Source organism: Thamnophis elegans, chromosome 14 (genome assembly GCF_009769535.1).
Source record: "Thamnophis elegans isolate rThaEle1 chromosome 14, rThaEle1.pri, whole genome shotgun sequence".
Taxonomy (NCBI): Eukaryota; Metazoa; Chordata; class Lepidosauria; order Squamata; family Colubridae; genus Thamnophis; species Thamnophis elegans.
The window spans coordinates 8,966,480-8,987,266 of NC_045554.1; the positions used below are offsets into that span (position 1 = coordinate 8,966,480).

The 20,787-nt window shown below is 45.6% G+C and overlaps 1 protein-coding gene across 1 annotated transcript in view; it reads left to right on the plus strand.

The window, feature by feature from the left end:
* The window catches only part of SNX29 (sorting nexin 29), a 66,497-nt gene extending 57,512 nt beyond the window's left edge, over positions 1-8,985 (plus strand). Inside the window, exons 15-16 of the mRNA XM_032231018.1 lie at positions 7,278-7,384; positions 8,764-8,985. Of these exons, the coding sequence (XP_032086909.1) occupies positions 7,278-7,384; positions 8,764-8,985 (329 nt within the window). The remainder of the gene's footprint in view (positions 1-7,277; positions 7,385-8,763) is intronic.
* The last annotated feature ends 11,802 nt before the right edge of the window (positions 8,986-20,787 follow it).

Genomic DNA, 20,787 nt, shown 5'->3' on the forward strand with positions numbered 1-20,787 from the left:
CATTAAAACAATAACAAACATTAAAATGTCTAGCCATCTCCTCCTCTGCCATCCCCTTCTCCTTTTTTGCCTTCAGTCTTTCCCAACATGAGAGTCTTCTCCAATGAGTCCACTCTTGCATGTATGTATTTAGTTTCAAGTAGTTTTACTTGTCACACCTTGCCTAAGAAGAACAATCTGGTTAAGGTAGGATGGGCCAAGAAAGAATGATTGGTCCCAGAGTCTTCAAGGAAGCTTCCATGACTGAAGGTGTTCTGACCCAGCCTTAGCAGAAACAAGAGACGAACTCCTTGTCATGAAAAAAAAACCCTCTTTATTTCCCTCTTGTGAATGAATGGCATCCACACATTGAAATGTCCAGGCAGCAGTCCTTCAAAGAGTTAAACTGCAGTAACAGACCTTATCAAGTTCCTTGCGATAATTGTAAGGCTGTGAGGGAAAGCTGCAAATTAAGTTCTGGCAATCAGTCTTTGTGTCACAAAACACAATGAGCGAAATCTTCAGAAATATGAACTGTTGTCTCCTACGACAGCCACTCCTCTTTCTTTCTATTTATTCCCCAGCCAGGGAGGGGCTGTTCAACATGGTTCCACCACAAATCCGCGAAGCCCTTATCTGCGGAGACATAAGCGCGAAGACTAATTTGCGCCATTCGAAGCGCTAAGGAAAAACGCGACCCTACCGCAATGACATAATCGCAGAGGGCAAATCTGCGCATTTCCAAGCACTCAGTACCCTAAACCTAACCCTAAACCTAACCCTAAACCTAACCCTAACCCTAAGCCTAACCCTAAACCTAACCCTAAACCTAACCCTAAACCTAACCCTAAACCATCCATCAGAGCCTTCTCCAGGCTCCAGAACTGGCCCAAGTTCCTCCCCAACCTCCTCCTCGTCTGAGTTTGCCGCCAGTTGTGCTGGCAGGTGGCGGGCCACAACAGAAGGTAGACTAGTTCCTAATGTCAGGGTTCTAAATAGTATTCAAAATGAAATCAGAGCACGAGGCAAAGCATTTCTCAAAGTTCCAATTTATTAAGAGAGACGTGTTGGCACATCTGTGAAAACCCGAATCTGAAAGCTTCCTGGTTTTCCCCACCCAGTTGAAAGTTCAAGATCTTGCCCCCACACCCATAAGTCCATCATATGGTCCAATCTCCCACTGCCACACTGGCAGCTTCCACCCATTCAGTTCCGGTCAGGTGCAGAGTGCAAAGATGACCTTGGCTTTCTAGAAAGAATGTTGTTATGGCTACGTATCGTCTAACTCCATGGTCGAACAATACATCCGTTGTTATGTTATGTAGCAGGTCACCTTCATCATTCCCCCTCCATCCGGATGCTGTTTGGAGATCCCACTACCCACTAAAACGCATCGGTAAAGATATCGCCAGAGCTTTCCACACCTCTCAGCCCTTGATACATTGAGAGCATGCTGTGGGCCTTCTCTCAAAATAGCTGCCATTGAGGTGGGTGGCCCATCATAACATGGTTGTCACAGTGGGGGCAAACTGTTTAGAAAACAAGCTGTGGAACAGTCCTTTTTTTCTGTTCTTTCCTCACTTCCTCAGGAGACCCCCCCCCACCTCTCCAGCTGAACTTTTCTCCCACCTCCCCTCAGGTTTATGTGGGATTCAGAACTTCTAAACTTTGAAGAGGTGGCTAACGTTGAGGAGGTTGTTGATCTGGGCTTACATAAACCGTGTTTGTCTCTGCATAAAAGGTCACAGAAGAAAGTCTTCTCACCTAGTGAATTCTGAGTCAAATGAGAGAATAAGAGCCATGGTGGCGCAGTGGTTAGAGTGCAGTACTGCCGGCTGCCTGCCAGCTGCCTGCAATTTGGCAGTGCAAATCTCACCAGGCTCAAGGTTGACTCAGCCTTCCATCCTTCCGAGGTGGGTAAAATGAGGAACTAGATTATTGGCGGCAAGAGGCTGACTCTGTAAACCGCTTAGAGAGAGCTGGAAAGCCCTGTGAAGTGGTATATAAGTGTTGCCCTTCCTTCCTTCCTTCCTCCCTCCCTCCCTCCCTCCCTCCCTCCCTGCCTGCCTGCCTGCCTGCCTGCCTGCCTGCCTGCCTGTGCAGTGGTTAGAATGCAGCATTGCAGGCTAACTCTGCTGACTGTTATCAGTTCGATTCTCACTATCTCAAGGTTGACAGCCTTCCATCTGAGGTTGGTAAAATGAGGACCCAGATTGTTGGGGGCAAGAGGCTGACTCTGTAAACCGCTTAGAGAGGGTTGGAAAGCCCTATGAAGCGGTATAGTAGTGTTGCTCTTCCTTTTCTCCTTCCTTCCTTCCTTCCTTCCTTCCTTCCTTCCTTCCTTCCTTCCTCCTTTCCTTCCTTCTTTCCTTCCTTCCATGGTGCACAGTGGTTAGTAGTGCAGGCTATCTCTGCTGATTGCCAGCAGTTCGATTCTCACTTGCTCAATGTTGACCCATCCTTCCGAGGCCAGTAAAATGAGGAGCCAGATTGTTGGGGGCAAGAGGCTGACTCTGTAAACTGCTTAGAGAGGGCTGTGAAGCCCTGTGAAGCGGTATATGCTATTGCTGTTGCCCTTCCTTTTCTCCTTCCATCCATCCATCCATCCATCCATCCATCCATCCATCCATCCATCCATCCATGATGTGCAGTGGTTAGAATGCAGTAGTGCAGGCTAACTCTGCTGACTGCCAGCAGTTCGATTCTCATTGGCTGACTCAAGGTTGACTCAGCCTTCCATCCTTCCGTGGCTGGTAAAATGAGGACCCAGATTGTTGGGGGAAATAGGCTGACTTTGTAAACCCACTTAGAGAGGGGCTGTAAAAGCACTGTGAAGCGGTATATAAGTCTTAAATCCTGTTGTTATTGCTATGGCTACATATTGCATGTTAACTGTCAGTGCTTCCTACTGAAAACGTCACGCAGCTAAGCTGAGCGATTTGGCTCGGAACCAGGCGAGCAGCTGCAAAACTAAGTACATTTGCTTAAGTTTGGCACTGCCTTCGCTCTGTTTGTTAGTACAGTTTTAAATTGGGTTTCAACGTACAATGAGGCAAGCGAAGCTTCCAGATTGTCATGGCAGGTGAAAAAGACCTTGGGAGACAGAGCGAAAAGATGCTGCCAAGGGAACGGGGAGATAAGAGACAGCATAGCCCGCAGCTGCATAAATGGGTGGAGGGAAAGAGGATCAGGAGGGACCCTCCCTAGTTTCTTGGGCTGCATAGGAGGCAGGGGGAGAATCGTACTTTCAAACTTGCAAGGTCCTGCCAAAGTAGCCTTATAGTAAAGTGGAATTGGCTCGCCTGCATTTGATTCTTATCTGTTTAACCCTGTAGGACTGACACAGGTAGCCTGAGAGTGAATGATCCATATATATTGTCCTGGTTCGGGTTTAATACCTGTACTTGGCCTGCTGACAGAGAATGTTTTGGCCCTCAAACTTTGTCTTTGTTTACAAGAATGGGTCCAAAACAGCTATAGATATACCTAAATGGGTGTTTTGTTTGGAAAGGGAGGAAGGGAGGGAGGGAGGGAGGAAATCTAGCTGTAGATATTCAAAGAAGTAAGGAGGGAGGGAGGGTGATAGAGGAGGGAAATAAGAGAGGAGGAGGGAGGGAAAGAGGAAGGGAGATAGTGGGAAGGATGAAGGAAGGAAGGAGATCTAGCTATAGATATTCAAAGAAATAAGTAACTAAGTAGGGAGGGAGGGAGGAGGAAGGGAAGGAGGAAGGCAGATGGAAGGAGGGATGAAGGAAGGAAATCCTAGCTATAGATATTCAAAGAAGTAAGTAAGGAGGGAGGGCGGGAAGAAGATGGAGGAGGGAGGGAGGGAGAAAGGAAATCTAAGCTATAGATACTCAAAAAAGTAAATAACTAAGGAGGGAGGGAGAGAGGGAGGAAGGGAAATGGTGGAAGGAAGGAGAGAGGAAGAAGGGAGATGGAAGGAGGGATGAAGAAGGGAAAAAAGAAGGAAGGAAATCTAGCTATAAATATTCAAAGAAGTAAGTAAGTAAGGAGGAAGGGAGGGAGATGGAGGGAGGGATGAAGAAAGAAAAAAAGGAAGGAAGGAAATCTAGCTGTAGATATTCAAAGAAGTAAGTATGGGGGGGAGGAAGAAAGGAAGAGGGAGGGATTGTGATGATTTAATTTTTATTATTGGATTATCTTCATTCAGTTTATTATTGACATTCTCCATGAAGTCGCATTCCTCTTGGCTGGTTTTCCTCCCAGGTGATGATGGATTTGGGGATTTTTGACACCTTCAGAGTTGAGGTGATTGAAGCAGGTTTTAAGGCCTACACATGTGCACAAAACATTCTAGACATTTCTTATCTCTGGTTTGCGTGTGCGTGTGTGTGTGTGTGTGTGTGTGTGTGTGTGAGAGAGAGAGAGAGAGAGAGAGAGAGAGAGATGAGAAATTCTCTATCTGGGGCTTCAATTCGTTCCATTTTTTTGAGAGACGTGTAAGCAATTTCATTGCTCCGCTGCTTAGCTGCTGTTTTATCTGAAATATTGAGCTGCCAGTTTAAAAGTTGCCAGTGGCGAGCAGGGCCATTCAGGGATCAACATTGCCATTTTATCTTCCATTAACCGGTATATTTTCCATCCTTCGTTTTGGGATTTTCCCCCCACAAACAGAATTTTAAAAAAAAAACTTTCCTGTCTAATGGCATTTGCACCTGCAGAGTGCTTGCTTTTACATAATACACAATCATGATCCCCCCCCAAAAAATGCCCCCCCCCACTGAATGTGATTAGTTTTAACTTCAGCTCTCAGCTCTCTCTCTCTTTCTGGTGTGTGTGTGTGTGTGTGTGAGTGTGTATTACCGTTTTGTGTGAATCTAGGCCATTTGGTTGAAGGATGATTTGATGCACTGTGTAAGCCCCGAAAATGGGTTAATTCAGCAATCTGGTTAAGCACATAATATACTGTAAACACAGCCACCGCTGAGTTCGTCGCTTTAAGCTATAGGAAAGGGGAGTGGGTGGGATTTTTGTTGTAGTAGTTGTTGTTATTGTTGGTCTCGGTTAAGCAAACAGATTTTTTTTAGCACCCCTGCTGTTTCCCTTGGCTTGGTTCAACTCAGAGGAAGACACTCGGGGGAGGGGGGTCAAAATTTTTAGCAAGGGGTTCTCTGCTGGGTAGCTGGGTGGGCGCGGCCTAGTCAGCCTCCTGCACCACGATTGGGGAGGGGCGTTTTTGCGTTCCCCGGGCTCCTGAGGTTTTCCTTGAGTCTCCGGGAGGGCGAAAACGGCCTCTACAGGCTCCGGAGGCCCTCTTCTCCGTGCCCTGCACTTACCGGCATCCAAAACGGGTCATGTGGGGACTCTGGGGAGGGGTGGGCGTGGCCAGCCAGGAGTGGCATTTGGGGGTTCTCCAAACTGCACAGAATCTTAGCTAGAGGTTCTCCCGAACCCCTGCGAACTCCCAGCAGCCCAACACTTCTTGGATTCTTCTATGACTTCTGGAAGGTCAGCTCCGATTTCCAAAGTCACACTATTTCAATAACAGATAGTCCTCGACTTACAGCAGGGACGTGCAGTCAGGGGAGGCAGAGGAGGCAGAGCCTCACCACTGTCATCATGAAAAGAAAAAAAAATGTAAAAGGAAAAAGGTAAGAGCTGAGGTCAGGCTGAGCTAGTTGCTGCCAGTCACCGTGGATGACTCTGCTTAACTGTTTAAAAAAGCCTCTGAAAAAGCGCCCTCTACAGGAGGAGGCAGGAGAATGACGTGCCTCATCTAGTCTGACTTTAGGTGTTTTATGATCACTCGAGCAGAGTTAAGCAAGGGTTAAAAGCCTAAAAAGAGGGAGGAAGGAGTGGGAGGGAGAAGAAAAAGAATGAAGGAAACTTTTTCGCAAAGGAGAAAAGCAAATGCTGTCGCTTTAAATCGGAACTGAGCATGCCTGGCTCAGTGGAATTCTGGGAGCTGAAGTCCACAAGTCTAAAAAAATTTGAAACTCACCACTGTGTCAGTGCCTCACCAGCCATAAACCTCACTGCACGTCACTGACTTACAGCAGTGCATTTCATGACATTCAAAGTTAACGGCACCGACCAAAGAAACGCAGGTCTCTTTTTCAAATTTGCAACTACTGCAGCATCCCCAGGATCAAGTGATCAACATTTGGACGTTTGGAAACAGACTGGTATTTATGACGGCTTCAGCCTCCCAGGGTCATGCGATCCACTTTTCCAACTTTCTGATAAGAAAAATCAATGGGGAATCCAGATTCCCCCATCAACCGTGTTCCTAAATAGCTTTGAGGGATAAGTTGTCTAGACTGTAACTCTCCCTCCTGTCTCCCAAGGCCATTCCCACATACCATTGTTATCTTTTCCAGGATCTGCATATGTGTTCTGACCCAGGCTTCCTTAAAAAGAAAGAAGCAGAGTCTGGGTCCCAGGAAAACCCCTTTTATTTACACGACTGTGAATTCCTTTCGTCCACAGTCAGGAAGGCTTTAGCAAACAGTCTTTCCGAGGAATATTTATCAACACGAACCTTATCTCGCTTGGAGAGCTGCCAGATAACTAGTTTCCAAACGCAGGGCAAGGCAAAACTTGGCACAGAGTCTCTTATAGTCACAAACAAAAATTTCTTCTCTTGAAACGACTGAATGAACAAATAATTTCCTGCAAAATCCCCCTCCCTGTTATCTCCTCTTTTGTTTCCTGTGGGAGGGGCCAATCACCTTCAAGGTGCGGCTTTACTCCCAAGTCGATCCTGCTTTCTTAGTCGTTCTTGTCTTCTGGCAGCTCTGCGCATGCGCACACTGGGAACAGGCTCCAGCTGTTCCTCTGCCTCACTGCTGTCTAGCTCCCTCTCTGCCTCCGACGCAGACCCCTCGTCTGAGCTTTCCTCAGCCCCCAGGACTGGTCCATGTTCCTCTTCCAACCTCCTCACTATCTGACTCTGCTGCCAGCTCTGTCGGCAGGCCACCACTAAACTAGAATCAGAAGCTGGTGTTAAGCCACAATGCAAAAGCGACTGATCTAAAGGGGCTTTCTGGGTCAGAAAGCCACTTTTATGCAACAACCGGTGGGCCACAACAATATCGTTCGCTTTGTGGTCCACTGTGATTCTTGCCTGATTCTGGGTGAGGTTGATGGGAACTGGTCATTAGCATGACCATGGATTCCTCCACCCTGTGGCAGATCATGCTAGGAAACGTGACTCAGAATGACAGATTTCGGTGGGTGCTTCTAAAGGTAAAAACGATCTGCGGCGAATGGATTTATCGGATGAAACCGATCTCTCTTTACTGATGGCAGCCTGTGTTTTATTTTGCTTCCAGTCTTGCCAAATCTTTGGAACGCAGATAGTGAAATCTCTCTTCCCGAACAAAAGCAAGTGGAAAACAATGAGGAACGTGCAAATTCTTATGAAAGGAAGCTGATTGAGGTAAGAAAAAGGTTTTATGGGGAGGAAGTTTTTCTTTCCTTGCAGTTTTTCCCCAGACTTTGTGTCATAACATTGAACGATTCTTTAATCACCGTTTCTTCGGAAGGTTAACATTTGTTTTACAAACACGCGCACGATCTATGCTTTCGGTTTCTGCTAGTATTTTTCAAAAGGGAATTTATTGCATGTGGCTCAGTGTCTAAGTCGATCAGAAAGTTCGGCGGTTCGAATCCCTAGTGCCGCGTAACGGAGTGAGCTCCCGTGACTTGTCCCAGCTTCTGCCAACCTAGCAGTTCGAAAGCAGGTAAAAAATGCAAGTAGAAAAATAGGAACCACCTTTGGTGGGAAGAGAACAGCATTCCGTGCACCTTCAGCGTTGAGTCATGCTGGCCACATGACCACGGAGACGTCTTCGGACAGCGCTGGCTCTTCAGCTTTGAAACAGAGATGAGCACCGCCCCCTAGAGTTGGGAACGACTAGCACATATATGCGAGGGGAACCTTTACCTTAATGATTAGGGATTATTATGCCGTGGTGATGTTTTTACACACAATTTGGTGATGTCACCCAACAGACAAACCTTACCCCGTAGCTTTTCCTCGTGAATCCATCCAGGGTAGATAGGATTATGGAATCTTAGTCCCATAGCTCCCTATTAAAATAAGTGTTATGTTAGTTACTAGGGGATACATCCCTAAGATTTTACACCACTATTCTGAGCGAGGCTTCCCAAGAGCCTGAAGCAAACTCCTTGTCCCGACAAAAACCTCTTTTATTAATGTACTGTGAATTCTGCTCATTCACATCCAGCAAAGTCTTTCAAGGGAGGATTTACAGTCACAGACCTGATCTGGCTTGGAGAGCTGCCAGGCTGATATCTGCAAAACTTGGCAAGGAGCCTCAGAGAGTCACGAACCAATTAAGCGAACTAATTGTCTCCTGCAAACTCCACTCCCCTTTCGCTCCTCTTTTATTCCCTATGGGAGGGGCCATTCATCGTCCACCTGTGGCCTTACTCCCAAGTCAACCCCTGTTCTTTAGCTGTTCCCTTCGTCTGGTATAATTTTTCTGCAGACCACCGAAGTTTTCTCACGGACCATCAGTTGGTGACCACTGACCTAGAATCACCTTGTTTGAGTTGGTGGACCTCAAATTGTTTCCTTTGTATAGGAATTCAAACCAGAACTGATTGATGGCTACCCAGCCTTGACTCGGAGTATAATACCCATATTATTGAATCTTCAGTCTACCGTTAGCAAACTTTTTTGGTCCAAAATTCAGTGGCAGACCTCACTCCTATCATTTCAATCCATTGTTCTGTGCTGATCAGCAGGATGACCCCATAGAATGAGAAAGCGGAATCTGGCTTCCTTTGCAGTTTGGCCGGCCTTTTACAATTCAAGATGCTCTTCGTAATGAAGCTTTATTGGTAGCTGAATCGGGACGTTCATCAGGCTTAAAGCTCCCTATTGAATCAAAGCTGATCTTTGAGGTGACCCAGGGCATGGGGCTGATGAGACTCGGCAAGAGCCCAGGGTATCCTTTGTTTCTTAGGGCAAAGAGGAAAGAGAGGAAAAGGCTGATGCACCGGATTGTGTAGGTCTCCTCCTCCCTTCCCCTTCTTTGTCTCTTGGTCTTGGAATGGAGTGGAGAGGAATGGTGTAAGCAGAAGTAGAAATAGAATAGAGTAGGAGCTGAATGGAACAGAAGAGAATATATGGAATGTAATGGGATGGGATGGGATATGATGGAATAGAATAGAATAGGAACTGAATGGAATGGAATAGAATAGAGTAGAATAGGAACAGAATGGAACAGAATAGAAGAGAATATATGGAATGTAATCGGATGGGATGGGATATGATGGAATAGAATAGAATAGGAACTGAATGGAATAGAATAGAATAGAATAGGAACAGAATGGAACAGAACAGAAGAAAATATATGGAATGGAATGGGATGGGTTGGGATGGGATGGAATAGAATAGGATAAGATAGAATAGAAAAGGAACAGAAGAGAATAGGAAGAGAATGGAACAGAATAGAACAGAACAGAACAGAAAAGAAGAAAATATATGGAATGGAGTGGAATGGAATGGAATAGAATAGAATAGAATAGGAACAGAATGGAACAGAATGGAACAGAACAGAAGAAAATATATGGAATGGAATGGGATGGGATGGGATGGAATAGAATAGGATAAGATAGAGTAGAATAGAAAAAGAACAGAATAGAATAGGAAGAGAATGGAACAGAATAGAACAGAAAAGAAAAGAAGAAAATATATGGAATGGAGTGGAATGGAATGGAATAGAATAGAATAGAATAGGAACAGAATGGAACAGAACAGAAGAAAATATATGGAATGGAATGGGATGGGATGGGATGTAATGTAAAGAAATGGAATGGAATAGAATGAAACAGAATGGAACGGAATAAGAGTTGGATGGGACCTTGGAGTCCAACCCTCTGCTCAAGCAGGAGACCCTATAACACTTCAGGCAAATGTTTTATCCAACATCTTCTTTAAAAGTGTTGGAGCACCCACAACTTCTGGAGGCAACTTCTGTTCCACTGATTCATTGTTCTCACTGTCAGGAAATTTCTCCTTCATTCTAAGGCTGGCTCTTTTCCATCTGTGGCTTCTACTATACTGTTAAGGGACTTCAGAGAGTTGAGCTCCAAAGGTACCAGACACTTCTGGATGTTGTGGGGAGCTTTCGTCATATCTTGGAAGTTAATCTGACCTGAAAGTAGCACATTTTCGAATCTTGCTGCACTTTTGTGACACTCTGAATTGGGTCTTTTGAGGTGCTGTCTTTTCTGGAAGACATTTTTGGAATGGCCTATTTTGAAGGCAGGAGGAACTATTTCAGAGTTGGAATGAGACTCAGGTTGGATGTTTTCAGCAGATTTTTGTGTGTGAGAGACAGTGTGTGTGTGTGTGTGTGTGTGTGTTTTGTCAAAGCACCTGATATACCCAAATATGGGAGGGAGCATACTGCTTCCCTTTTGCCTTTCAGCTCCACCCTAGGAATCTTCCAGGCAGAAAAACCATTTTTGTGTTACATTTTTGCTGATAAATAAATGAAGGGAGACTAGTATAGATCTATTTCAAGCTATTTAGCTCTCATCAGCTGGCCATACCCTTGCTGGGATTTGAACTTGGGCTGTTTTTACATCTTAGGCAGTTATATTAACCTCTAAGTTATTTACTTAATCATTCCCCTGGCTCAGCTGATAAGGGAAGAGAGCTTGTGGCTTAGAGGTTAATGCAACTGCCTTAAGATGTAAAAACAGCCCAGGTTCGAATCCCAGCAAGGGTATGGCTAGCTGATGAGAGCGAAATAGCTTGAAATAGATCTATACTAGTCTCCCTTCATTTACTTACCAGCAAAAATGCAACACACACACACACACAGACACACAGAGACACACAGACACACACATCTAAAGACCTTATAATTAATGAACAAAAATATTTTTGTTAGCAGATTTTTTTTATTATTTTTTCCCTTCAACACCTTACAGTCATTACATCAACATAGTTATGTCATCATACCTGTACATGTATATAATATTTCGCTTCCATATTTACACACCTTTATACACAGTTCTCTCTCTATATTTATATATAGTTTTTTGGCTTAATTAATTTTATTCTTGTTTTGCAGCCATTTGTACCAATTGTTCCAAATTTCATAATATTCCGACTCTTCTTTATCTTTTAATTTCAGTGTTAATTTGTCCATCTCTGCACAATCCAAAGTTTTTTTAATCACTAATTCGTCCGAGGGGGGTATTATTTTGTTTCCAGCGTTGGGCAAACGCTATTCTAGCTGTCGTTAGCAGATGTGTTAATATGTACTTAATTTTCTTTGTATATTTCCCTTTGATTATTCCCAGTAGAAAGATTTCGGGTTTGTATTTTAATGAACAAAAATAATCTGATGTACAGCTGTCCTGGGTGGGAAGGGACTCACCGAACAATGGATAAATAGTTATGGAATGAGTTCATCATAATGATAGAGGGAAAAGCCGATAACAGGACTTTGATCCAATCAGAAGTTTTGCGCAAATCACTCCCAGAAGCCGAACTTCCAATAGCCTATAATTATATCAGGAAATCTGGTATGTGGGTACTGGAGTTCAGCAACCAATCAATCATGGAACATTTCTCTGAAAAGTCAAGTTCAGGCAAACACCAGCTGCCTCCGCAAAAAAGGAAGAAATCATTTTGGCATTAAAGAATGCTGACTTGAAGCTGGAGTCTGGCTTAAGCACAAAATGCACCCTTGGAACAATTGAGGCATGGCATTCTCCGAGCTCGCACCTGTGGGGAGCCTTAAGTGGGTTGGAATTGTAGGTATGGGGGTGGGGCTTGTCCATGGAGAGTCCTCCAGGGTCGTGGTTGTCCCGAAGGTGTTTTTTTTTTCCCCCAAGAGGCAATGGGACTTTTTTTTTCCTTGAAGACGTTTCGTTTCCCATCTGAGAAGCTTCTTCAGTTCTGACCGAAGGGTGGAGGATGGAAGGATTTATGGTTCCACCACAAATGCGCGCACAACAAAAGCGCGCCTGACTAAACCGCGATGTCTAAAGCGCGGTGACAAAACCGCGCGATGAATGAGCGACTAATTAGCCCTAAAGCGCGCTGACAAAAGCGCGCCGACAGAAGCGCGCTGTAAAGTAACCCTAAACCTAACCCTAAACCTAACCGTAAACCTAACCCTAACCCTAAGCCTAAGCCTAACCCTAACCCTAAGCCTAAGCCTAACCCTAAACCTAACCCTAAACCTAACCCTAAACCTAACCCTAAACCTAACCCTAAACCAAACCCTAAACCTAACCCTAAACCCATCCCTAAACCTAACCCTAAACCTAACCCCAAACCTAACCCCAAACCTAACCCCAAACCTAACCCCAAACCTAACCCTAAGCCTAAGCCTAACCCTAAACCTAACCCTAAACCTAACCCTAAACCTAACCCTAACCCTAACCCTAAACCTAACCCTAAACCTAAATGTAAATCTTACCTTAAAGTGAATCGCGCTGTTGTCGGCGTGCTGTTGTCGGCGTGCTGTTGTCGGCGCGCTTTTGACATCGCGGTTTTAGCGCCGCGGTGTTGGCGCGCTTATGACGGTCGCGCTTTTGTCGGGTCATGGGATTTATATTCCTTGCAACCACCTGGGGGGTTAGCACTCTTTCTGACAGCCATTGAGGACCCTTGGAGGTTTATCTGTGACTACAGGGTCCCCCTAGTGGTGCAAATGGGCATGGAATGCTTTTTGCAAGGTGCCGAAAAGATTATGGTATTAACCGCAGATAGGTGGCGTCGTTTCAGCAGAGGGGAAGGGATACGGCGCCACCTATCTGCTGCTTACAACACCATCCTTTCAGCAGTTCCAGAAAGGTTCCGATTTGCGCTATTCAAGTGACCCTGAGGGCATAGATCAGGGGACACCAACCTTCCAGATTTCAGGGACCACTAAATTCCTAATTTTAAATCCCGTGGACCACTGATATGATCTGCCTAATGACTGGATAGGTGGGCGTGGCTAGGTGGTTCATATGACTGAGTGGGCGTGGCCAGCTCGATGTCACTTGCATCGAGGGGCACCTCGCGGGCCTCTACCTGACCCTCTCCTGCCAGCCACTCACCACCCGGGCTCCTTAGGGCCCCAACAGGAAGCACTTGCTGGAGCTAAGCAGCCACTAGGAGAAAGAGTTGGCAAAATAGCTCCGTTCAAATTGGATCTGACCAAGAAGGAGGCTCAGCAGAAGCACCTCACTGAGGACTACGAGCATAGGATTTGCAAGAAGAGGGAAGACCTGCAGGAGTTCAAGGCCAGGGACCGGCGCCTGGAGGCTCAGCGGGCTGAGATGGTCAGCCGGTTCCAGCCCATGATGCAGTCCCACTGGAACGAGGCCCTCTGGCTCTTCGCCACCAGCGGTGCTTCCCTCCAGCCTTCGCCCAAAGCCCCTCACCAGGAGGCTGAAGCAGACCCCAAGTCAGAATTTCTGCCCCCCTCTGACCCACACAAAAAGACCCCGAAGGGGGAGACTCTTTGCAGCAACACAAGCGTTCATTGCAAGTATCCAGCTCAGTTTGAGGGCCCCTGATTTAGTGCAATATAAAAAATGCAAATAATTTTTCGGCGGGCCACCGAAATTTTTCTCACGGAGCACCATTGGGTGAACACTGGCATAGATGAACCTCCAAGTGTTCTCAACGACTCTCAGAAAGAATTCTAACAACCAGATGGATGCAAGGAACATAAATCCTTCCATCCTCCACCATTCAAAGTCAGAATTGAAGAAGCTTCTCGGATGAGAAGCGAAAAGTCTTCCAAGAAAAGGAAAGACAGTTCAGTTGCCTCTTCAAAATATACGGGTATTTTTGTTCCTCCAGAATAACTCAGATAACCTTCATGATGGTTAAAACTCCATGGGGGTTGGGTGTGAGATGGGAAAAGATGGTTTGCAGCAATCCAGGGTATACGGCTAACGGTGGCAACTATGACAAATGAAGGTTGTTGCAAACGAGGGGGCGGGAGATAAGCTTCAAGCAAAGAAGGAAAGTTATGTGTTGAAGGCATGTGTCAGTCCTTTGAGGGAGGTCAACACAGAAATAGACACCGCAAAGAATCCAGGAATATTGTGCGATTTCCGGACAGTATAATAGCCAAATCTCGAAAGCCTGTTTCTCTCTATCCCATCAAAATCAAGGTGGAGTTATTCTGAGTTTACTTCTCACACTTCCTTCAATTTCTGGATTGGGTCATCTGTTTTCCAACTTAATAGCCTTCTCCATGGTCAACTCTAAATCCTTTTAGAGGTTGCTTTTGGTGTCCAAATCATTACCGGGAATTTAAGCCATGTATCACTTGAAGGAGGCAAGAGTCCAAGAAATCAATACTTTCTCAGTGCAATCCACCTTGGGAGCTCCCATAATACCAAGCCAGGGTTGTTTAACTTTGGTTTATTGAAGCAAATAAAGGGACGCGGTGGCTCAGTGACTAAGACGCTGGGCTGGTCAATCTGAAAGGTCGGCAGTTCAGCAGTTCGAATCCCTGGCGCCGCGTAATGGAGTGAACTCCCGTGACTTGTCCCAGCTTCTGCCAACCTAGCAGTTGGAAAACACGTAAAAATGCAAGTAGAAAAATAGGAACCACCTTTGGTGGGAAGGGAACAGCATTCCGTGCACCTTCAGCGTGTAGTCATGCCAGCCACATGACCACGGAGGCGTCTTTAATTACTGACTGTACAGTTATAGAGACTAATTTGATTTTGAACTTAACAACGGCAGCAAGACTCTTGGTGGCGCAGTACTGGAAGAAGGAAGATTTGCCCACTATTCAAGAATGGACGTTAAAAGTAACAAACTTAGCAGAGATGGATAAAATATCAGCATATCTCAAGGATCAGTCAGATGAGAAATACAAGCTGGAATGGAGAAGATGGATTGATTACATTCAGAATAAATATGGGACTAAGAAACTCCAGATAGCTTATGATTGAAGAAGCAAGGAATGATACACCTTGTTTAAAGTTAGCTTTACAAAAGGGGAATTAAAGTATAAGCGAGGGATGATGCTAAAGTTAGTTAGTTTATTTTAGAATGTGGTTGTTAAATGTTTATACCCTGTATTTGCTGTGGGAGGGGGGGAGGGGATGTGGGGTTGGGGGAGGGGATGTGGGGTCGGGGGGGAGAGAAGGTATATATTTGTAAAACTCTTTAAAAATTTCAATAATGATAATAAAAAAAGAGACATCTTTGGACAGCGCTGGCTCTTCGGCTTTGAAACGGAGATGAGCACCGCCCCCTAGAGTCGGGAACGACCAGTATGCATGTGCGAGTGGAATCTTTACCTTGATTGAAGTAACTGTAATAATAAACATCCTATCATGCCTTAGCACAGAATACGAACACTGCATTTTAACAGCACAGATCGCTTTGAAAAGCTGAAGAAAATCATCCTGGATGGAACAAAAGACTCAAGAAACTTTGAGATCATTCTAATTCATTTTAATTCTAGCCTGCATGTAGGAAAAAGCCGGGCAGAATCAGAGGTGGTGTTAAAAGAGGGATCTGCCCAGAATCCATATGTAGCCACAAGTGAGTTAAAGCCAAGCTCCCTTTTCCCATCCTTTTATTATTTTCCATCCCTTCTTCTCTTGTGGGAACTTAAAACCTTTTGAATGTTTTTCTCAGGGTCGTCTCTATGGCTGTGAACAGTTTCCCGCAGTTTCAGGGGTGTGTTCAGTTTCAGGGGATAAGAAGCTGATTTCAATAAATGAATATCACTTTGGGTTAGCAATTGGTACAATCAATGTATTCAGTGAGTTAATACAATGAGTTGATTGGGCCGCCCAGAATTACACAACAGTTTAATCCATAAACTATAGGTTTACAAACTGCAGTAACTGGGCTCACATAGACAGTATTTTGTTGTTATTAGTTGCAAAGTTGTGTCCGACCCATCGGGACCCCATGGACCACGTTCCTCCAGGCCTCCCTGTCCTCTACCATCCTCTGGAGTCCATTTAAGCTCATGCCGGCTGCTTCGGTGACTCCATCCAGCCACCTCCTTCTCTGCCGTCCCCTTCTTCTTTTGCCCTCCATCCTTCCCATCATGAGGCTCTTCTCCAGGGAGTCCTTCCTTCTCCTTAGGTGGCCAAAGTCTTTGAGTTTCCTCTTCAGGACCTGGCCTTCTAAAGAGCAGTCAGGGTTGATCTCCTCTAAGACTGATCAGTTGGATGGCCTTGCAGTCCAAGGGACTTGCAGACATCTTCTCCAGCATCAGAGTTCAAAGGCCTCCATTCGTTGGCGCTCAGCCTTTCTAATGGTCCAACTTTCACAGCCAAACATTGCAACTGAGAAAACCACAGCCTTGACTAGACACCCTTGTGTTGGCAGGGTGATGTCTCTGCTTTTAGGATGCTGTCTAGATTTGCCATAGCCTTCTTCCCCAGGAGCAAGCTTCTTTTAATTTCTTGGCTGTAGTCCCCATCTGCGGTGATCTTGGATCCCAGGGAAATAAAATCTGTCCCTACCTCCATTTCTTCCCCATCTATTTGCCAGGAATTGAGAGATACCACGATCTTAGTTTTCTTAATGTTGAGTTTCAAGCCAACTTTTGCAGTCTCCTTCTTCACCCGCCTCAAGAAACTTTTTAGTTCCTCTTCACTATCTGCCAAGACATATACAGTATTATTGAGTCCAAATTGAACAAATACATCATAGTGGAATGTTATGAATTCTGACGTAATTTTTGCCATTCGGTTGTTTGGAGCCTTTATTTATTTTCTTCCTATTTGTAACTTGGGAATTCAGAACTTGCGTAGACTTCTTTTGAATGAAGGGGGTGGCCCCCTCTTAAGGATATTTAGTCACTTCTTCCTTCCAGCACATCAGTTTGATAAATCTGTTGTGAGCCAAAATAAAATGAGTTTATTTTGATCAAGCTTCTACAGTTGTCTGCATTTCAGGCTGAATTAAAGATGCGGACCATGGATCATTTTCTATTTGGACTTGATTTAATGGCCCCCAAATTCAATCAATGTGTATGTTCATAAATTAATTGAAGGTTTGAAGATTGAAAACATGAAAAATTAATTGTTTAGCTTAGGTGGCTATGTTTTTTTAAGAAAAAATTCTGTTATAATATTCGGCAAAGTTTACAAGGGAGGGGGGAGAGAGAGGGGGGAGAGAGGGAGAGAGAGGAGGAGAGAGAGGGGGAGAGAGAGGGAGAGGGAGAGAGAGGGGGGAGAGAGAGGGAGAAAGGGGGAGAGGGAGGAGAGAGGGGGGGAGAGAGGGAGAGGGGGAGAAAAGAGGGGGGAGAGGGAGAGAGAGGGAGAGAGAGGAAGAGAGACAGAGAGAGACAGAGAGACAGAGAGGGAGACAGAGAGACAGAGACAGAGAGAGAGACAGAGAGGGAGACAGAGAGAGGCAGAGAGAGACATAGAGAGAGAGACAAAGAGAGACAGAGAGGGACAGAGAGAAAGAGACAGAGAGACAGACAGAGACAGACAGAGACAGACAGAGAGACAGAGAGAGAGAGACAGAGAGAGAGACAGAGAGAGAGACAGAGAGAGAGAGAGAGGAGAGACAGAGAGAGACAGAGAGACAGAGAGAGAGACAGAGAGAGAGACAGAGAGAGAGACAGAGAGAGAGACAGAGAGAGAGATCTGATCCAACCTCTATGCATGTGTGTGTGTGTGTGTGTGAGAGAGAGAGAGAGAGAGAGAGAGAGAGAGAGAGAGAGAGAGAGAGAGAGAACAAGCAATTGTGATTAGCTGTGTCCTTCAAACTGTTCCCTCTGGCTGGGTCTTTCAGACAGAAGTATGTGTGTGTGCACATTGTGTTGTTTTTCTATTAGAAACTCTTTCCATTAAAAAGCTTTCTCTACTGTGCTGGCTGCTGGTCCTAATTAATATATTATTAAATCACTGCATGTGAAAACCAGTAACATAAAACTGGTCCTAGCCATCTTTATCAAGAGAGTGGTAAGATGAAGGTCCCTTGATTTCTACCACCCTCCAATAACTCTCTTTTTATTTCATAACACCAAGACGATGCCCTTCATAGTCGAGTAACCTGGCATCATCCATCTGCATTAGACCATGATCAATCAGGGCTAGTAATTCCTGTCCGAAGAAATAAAATTCCATCTGCTAGGAGAAAGGAATTCCACCTAGCCTGTTTGTTATCCTGCCCCGGGAAACCCTCTGAAGCAAAATTAAGAGGGCATTGCAGTACTGCATCCCGTTTTGGTCGCCACGATATAAAAAAGACATTGAGACTCTGGAAAGAGTGCAGAGAAGAGCAACAAAGATGATTTAGGCGACTGGAGGCTAAAACATACGAAGAACGGTTGCAGGAACTGGGTATGTCTATTGGATGAATTTGCACGTGGTGGCTCAGTGGCTGAGACGCTGAGCTTGTAGATCAGAAGTTGACCGTTCAGCGGTTCGAATCCCTAGTGCCGGGGTGAAATTCAGCAGGTTCTGACAGGTTCTGGAGAACCGGTAGCAGAAACTGTGAATAGTTCGGAGAACCTGCAAATACCACCTCTGGCTGTCCCCAGAGTGGGGAGGGAATGTGCATTTTGCAGTACCCTTCCACCAAGCCACGCCCACAGAACCGGTAGTAAAAAAAAAAAAAAGAATTTCACTGCCCTAGTGCTGTGTAATGGGAGTGAGCTCCCATTATTCAACCCAGCTTCTGCCAACCTAACAGTTCTTCTTAATTGTGCCAAGTTTTGCCTTGCCCTGCGTTTGGAAACCAGTTATCTGGCAGCTCTCCAAGCGAGATAAGGTTCGTGTTGATAATATTCCTCGGAAAGACTGTTTGCTAAAAGCCTGGCTGACTGTGAATGAAAGGGATTCACTGTCGTGTAAATAAAAGGGGTTTGGCCAGGGCCAAGACTCTGCTTCTTGCTGTTTAAGGAAGGCCTGGCTCAGAAAATTGTGTTTTATCCTCCAGTCCCCTAATCATCCTTGTCTGAGAAATCACAGTGGTGGAAAATGGGGCATGACCTTCTCGCTGCCTGCCTCGGCGCGATAGATTTTATGGGTATCTCAGCAGCTGCTGATGAAGCACCACAGGGGTGTATGTGTGTGTGAGTCTCCCTGCAGAGTCACCTATTAACTAGCTAATGGCTTCAGCGCAGTGAGTTCAGGCTGTGTCAACTTGTTGGAGAAGGTTAGATTTTCCCTGCCTTTCTTCCAAGGACATATTGCCCTTAACTGCTTAATGTGGTCTGCAGTACCGTATTTTTCGGAGTAATAAGACACACCGTTTCCCCTACAAAAGTGTGGAAACGTTGCTGCGTCTTATAAACCAGATGCAGCCATTTTTGGCCTCTCGAAGCTCTCACATACCATTTTTGCAAAAAAACGGGGGCATTTGGGGGCACAGGAGCATTCTGAAGGCTTCAGCAGGGCTTGGAGGAAGGTCGAAAGGCCTCCGTTTTTGCCCAAACCTGCTTTTTTTTTCACCATTTTTTTTTTGTGCAAAAACAGGGGCATTTTTGCCTTCCCCCAGCCCTGCGGGAAGCCTGCAGAGTGCTCCTGGGGCCCGGGGGAGGACAAAAACTTTTTCTTTCTTACTTACCTCTTCAAAATATTGGTGTGTCTTATACACCGGTGCGTCTTGTAGTCCGAAAAAATACGGTGCCTATCTAGGAAGTCCTCTAAGAGCTTTCCAAAGCCCTGTTTGATCATCAAAGGGAGGCTTTCCCTGGTGGGCTACGTCTTCCCGTCGCTGGCCGAGAGGGTGCTTTTTTGGGTATCCGCTGGGTTCCAAACCGCACCTGGCACCAAAGTTGGCAAGAGACGTGGCAATTTTGGGAAACGACTCTCAGGAGCCTGTCTTTGCCTGAATGTTCATGGTGCTATGAATGGCCAACCTAGCTTTTGCCAACAGGGACCAGCTGCTGCAGAGAGTTTGTTCCCCAGATGGCTCTTTTGTTTTGGGGAGTCGCATTTTTAATTTAGTTGTTCCCCCAAATGTTCACGATCGAAGGCAAATATACGTGTCCCAGGGTGATGTTGTAGGAACCAATCTGGGTCGGTCCTCGGAACCAGAGTCTTCTGACCTTTGGGACACGTGCTGAAGCCCATCCTCAAGGAACTTCTCTCGAGCAGTGTGTGTGCTTTGGGCGAGTCTGTGTGTGGTCTTCACATATACCGATAGATTTATAAGAGCTGAGGTGGGGTGCAGTGGTTAGAATGCAGTATTGCAGGCGACTTCCGCTGACTGCCGGCTGCCTGCAATTTGGCAGATTGAATCTCACCAAGCTCAAGTTGACTCAGCCTTCCATCCTTCCGAGGTGAGTAAAATAAGGACCCAGATTGTTGGGGGCAAAAGGCTGACTCTATAAAACTGCTTAGAAAGGGCTGTAAAAGCACTGTGAAATGGTATATAAGTCTAAGTACTACTACTGTGGCCATCAACTCAGCCTTCCATCCTTCCTTCTTTCCTTCTTTTCCTTCCTTCCTTCCTTCCTTCCTTCCTTCCTTCCTTCCTTCCATCCATCCATCCATCCATCCATCCATCCATCCATCCATCCATCCATCCATGGTGCACAGTGGTTAGAATGCAATATTGCAAACTAATTCTGCCAACTGCCAGCAGTTCAATTCTCACCAGCTCAAGGTTGACTCAATCTTCCATCCTTTTGAAGTTGGTAAAATGAGGACCCAGATTGTTAGGGGCAAAAGGCTGACTCTGTAAACTGCTTAGAAAGGGCTTCAAAGCACTATAAAGCAGTATATAAGTCCAAGGGCTATTGCTCTTGCCCTTCCTCCCTCCCTCCCTCCCTCCCTCCCTCCCTCCCTCCTTCCTTCCTTCCTTCCTTCCTTCCTTCCTTCCTTTCATGGTGCGCAGTGGTTAGAATG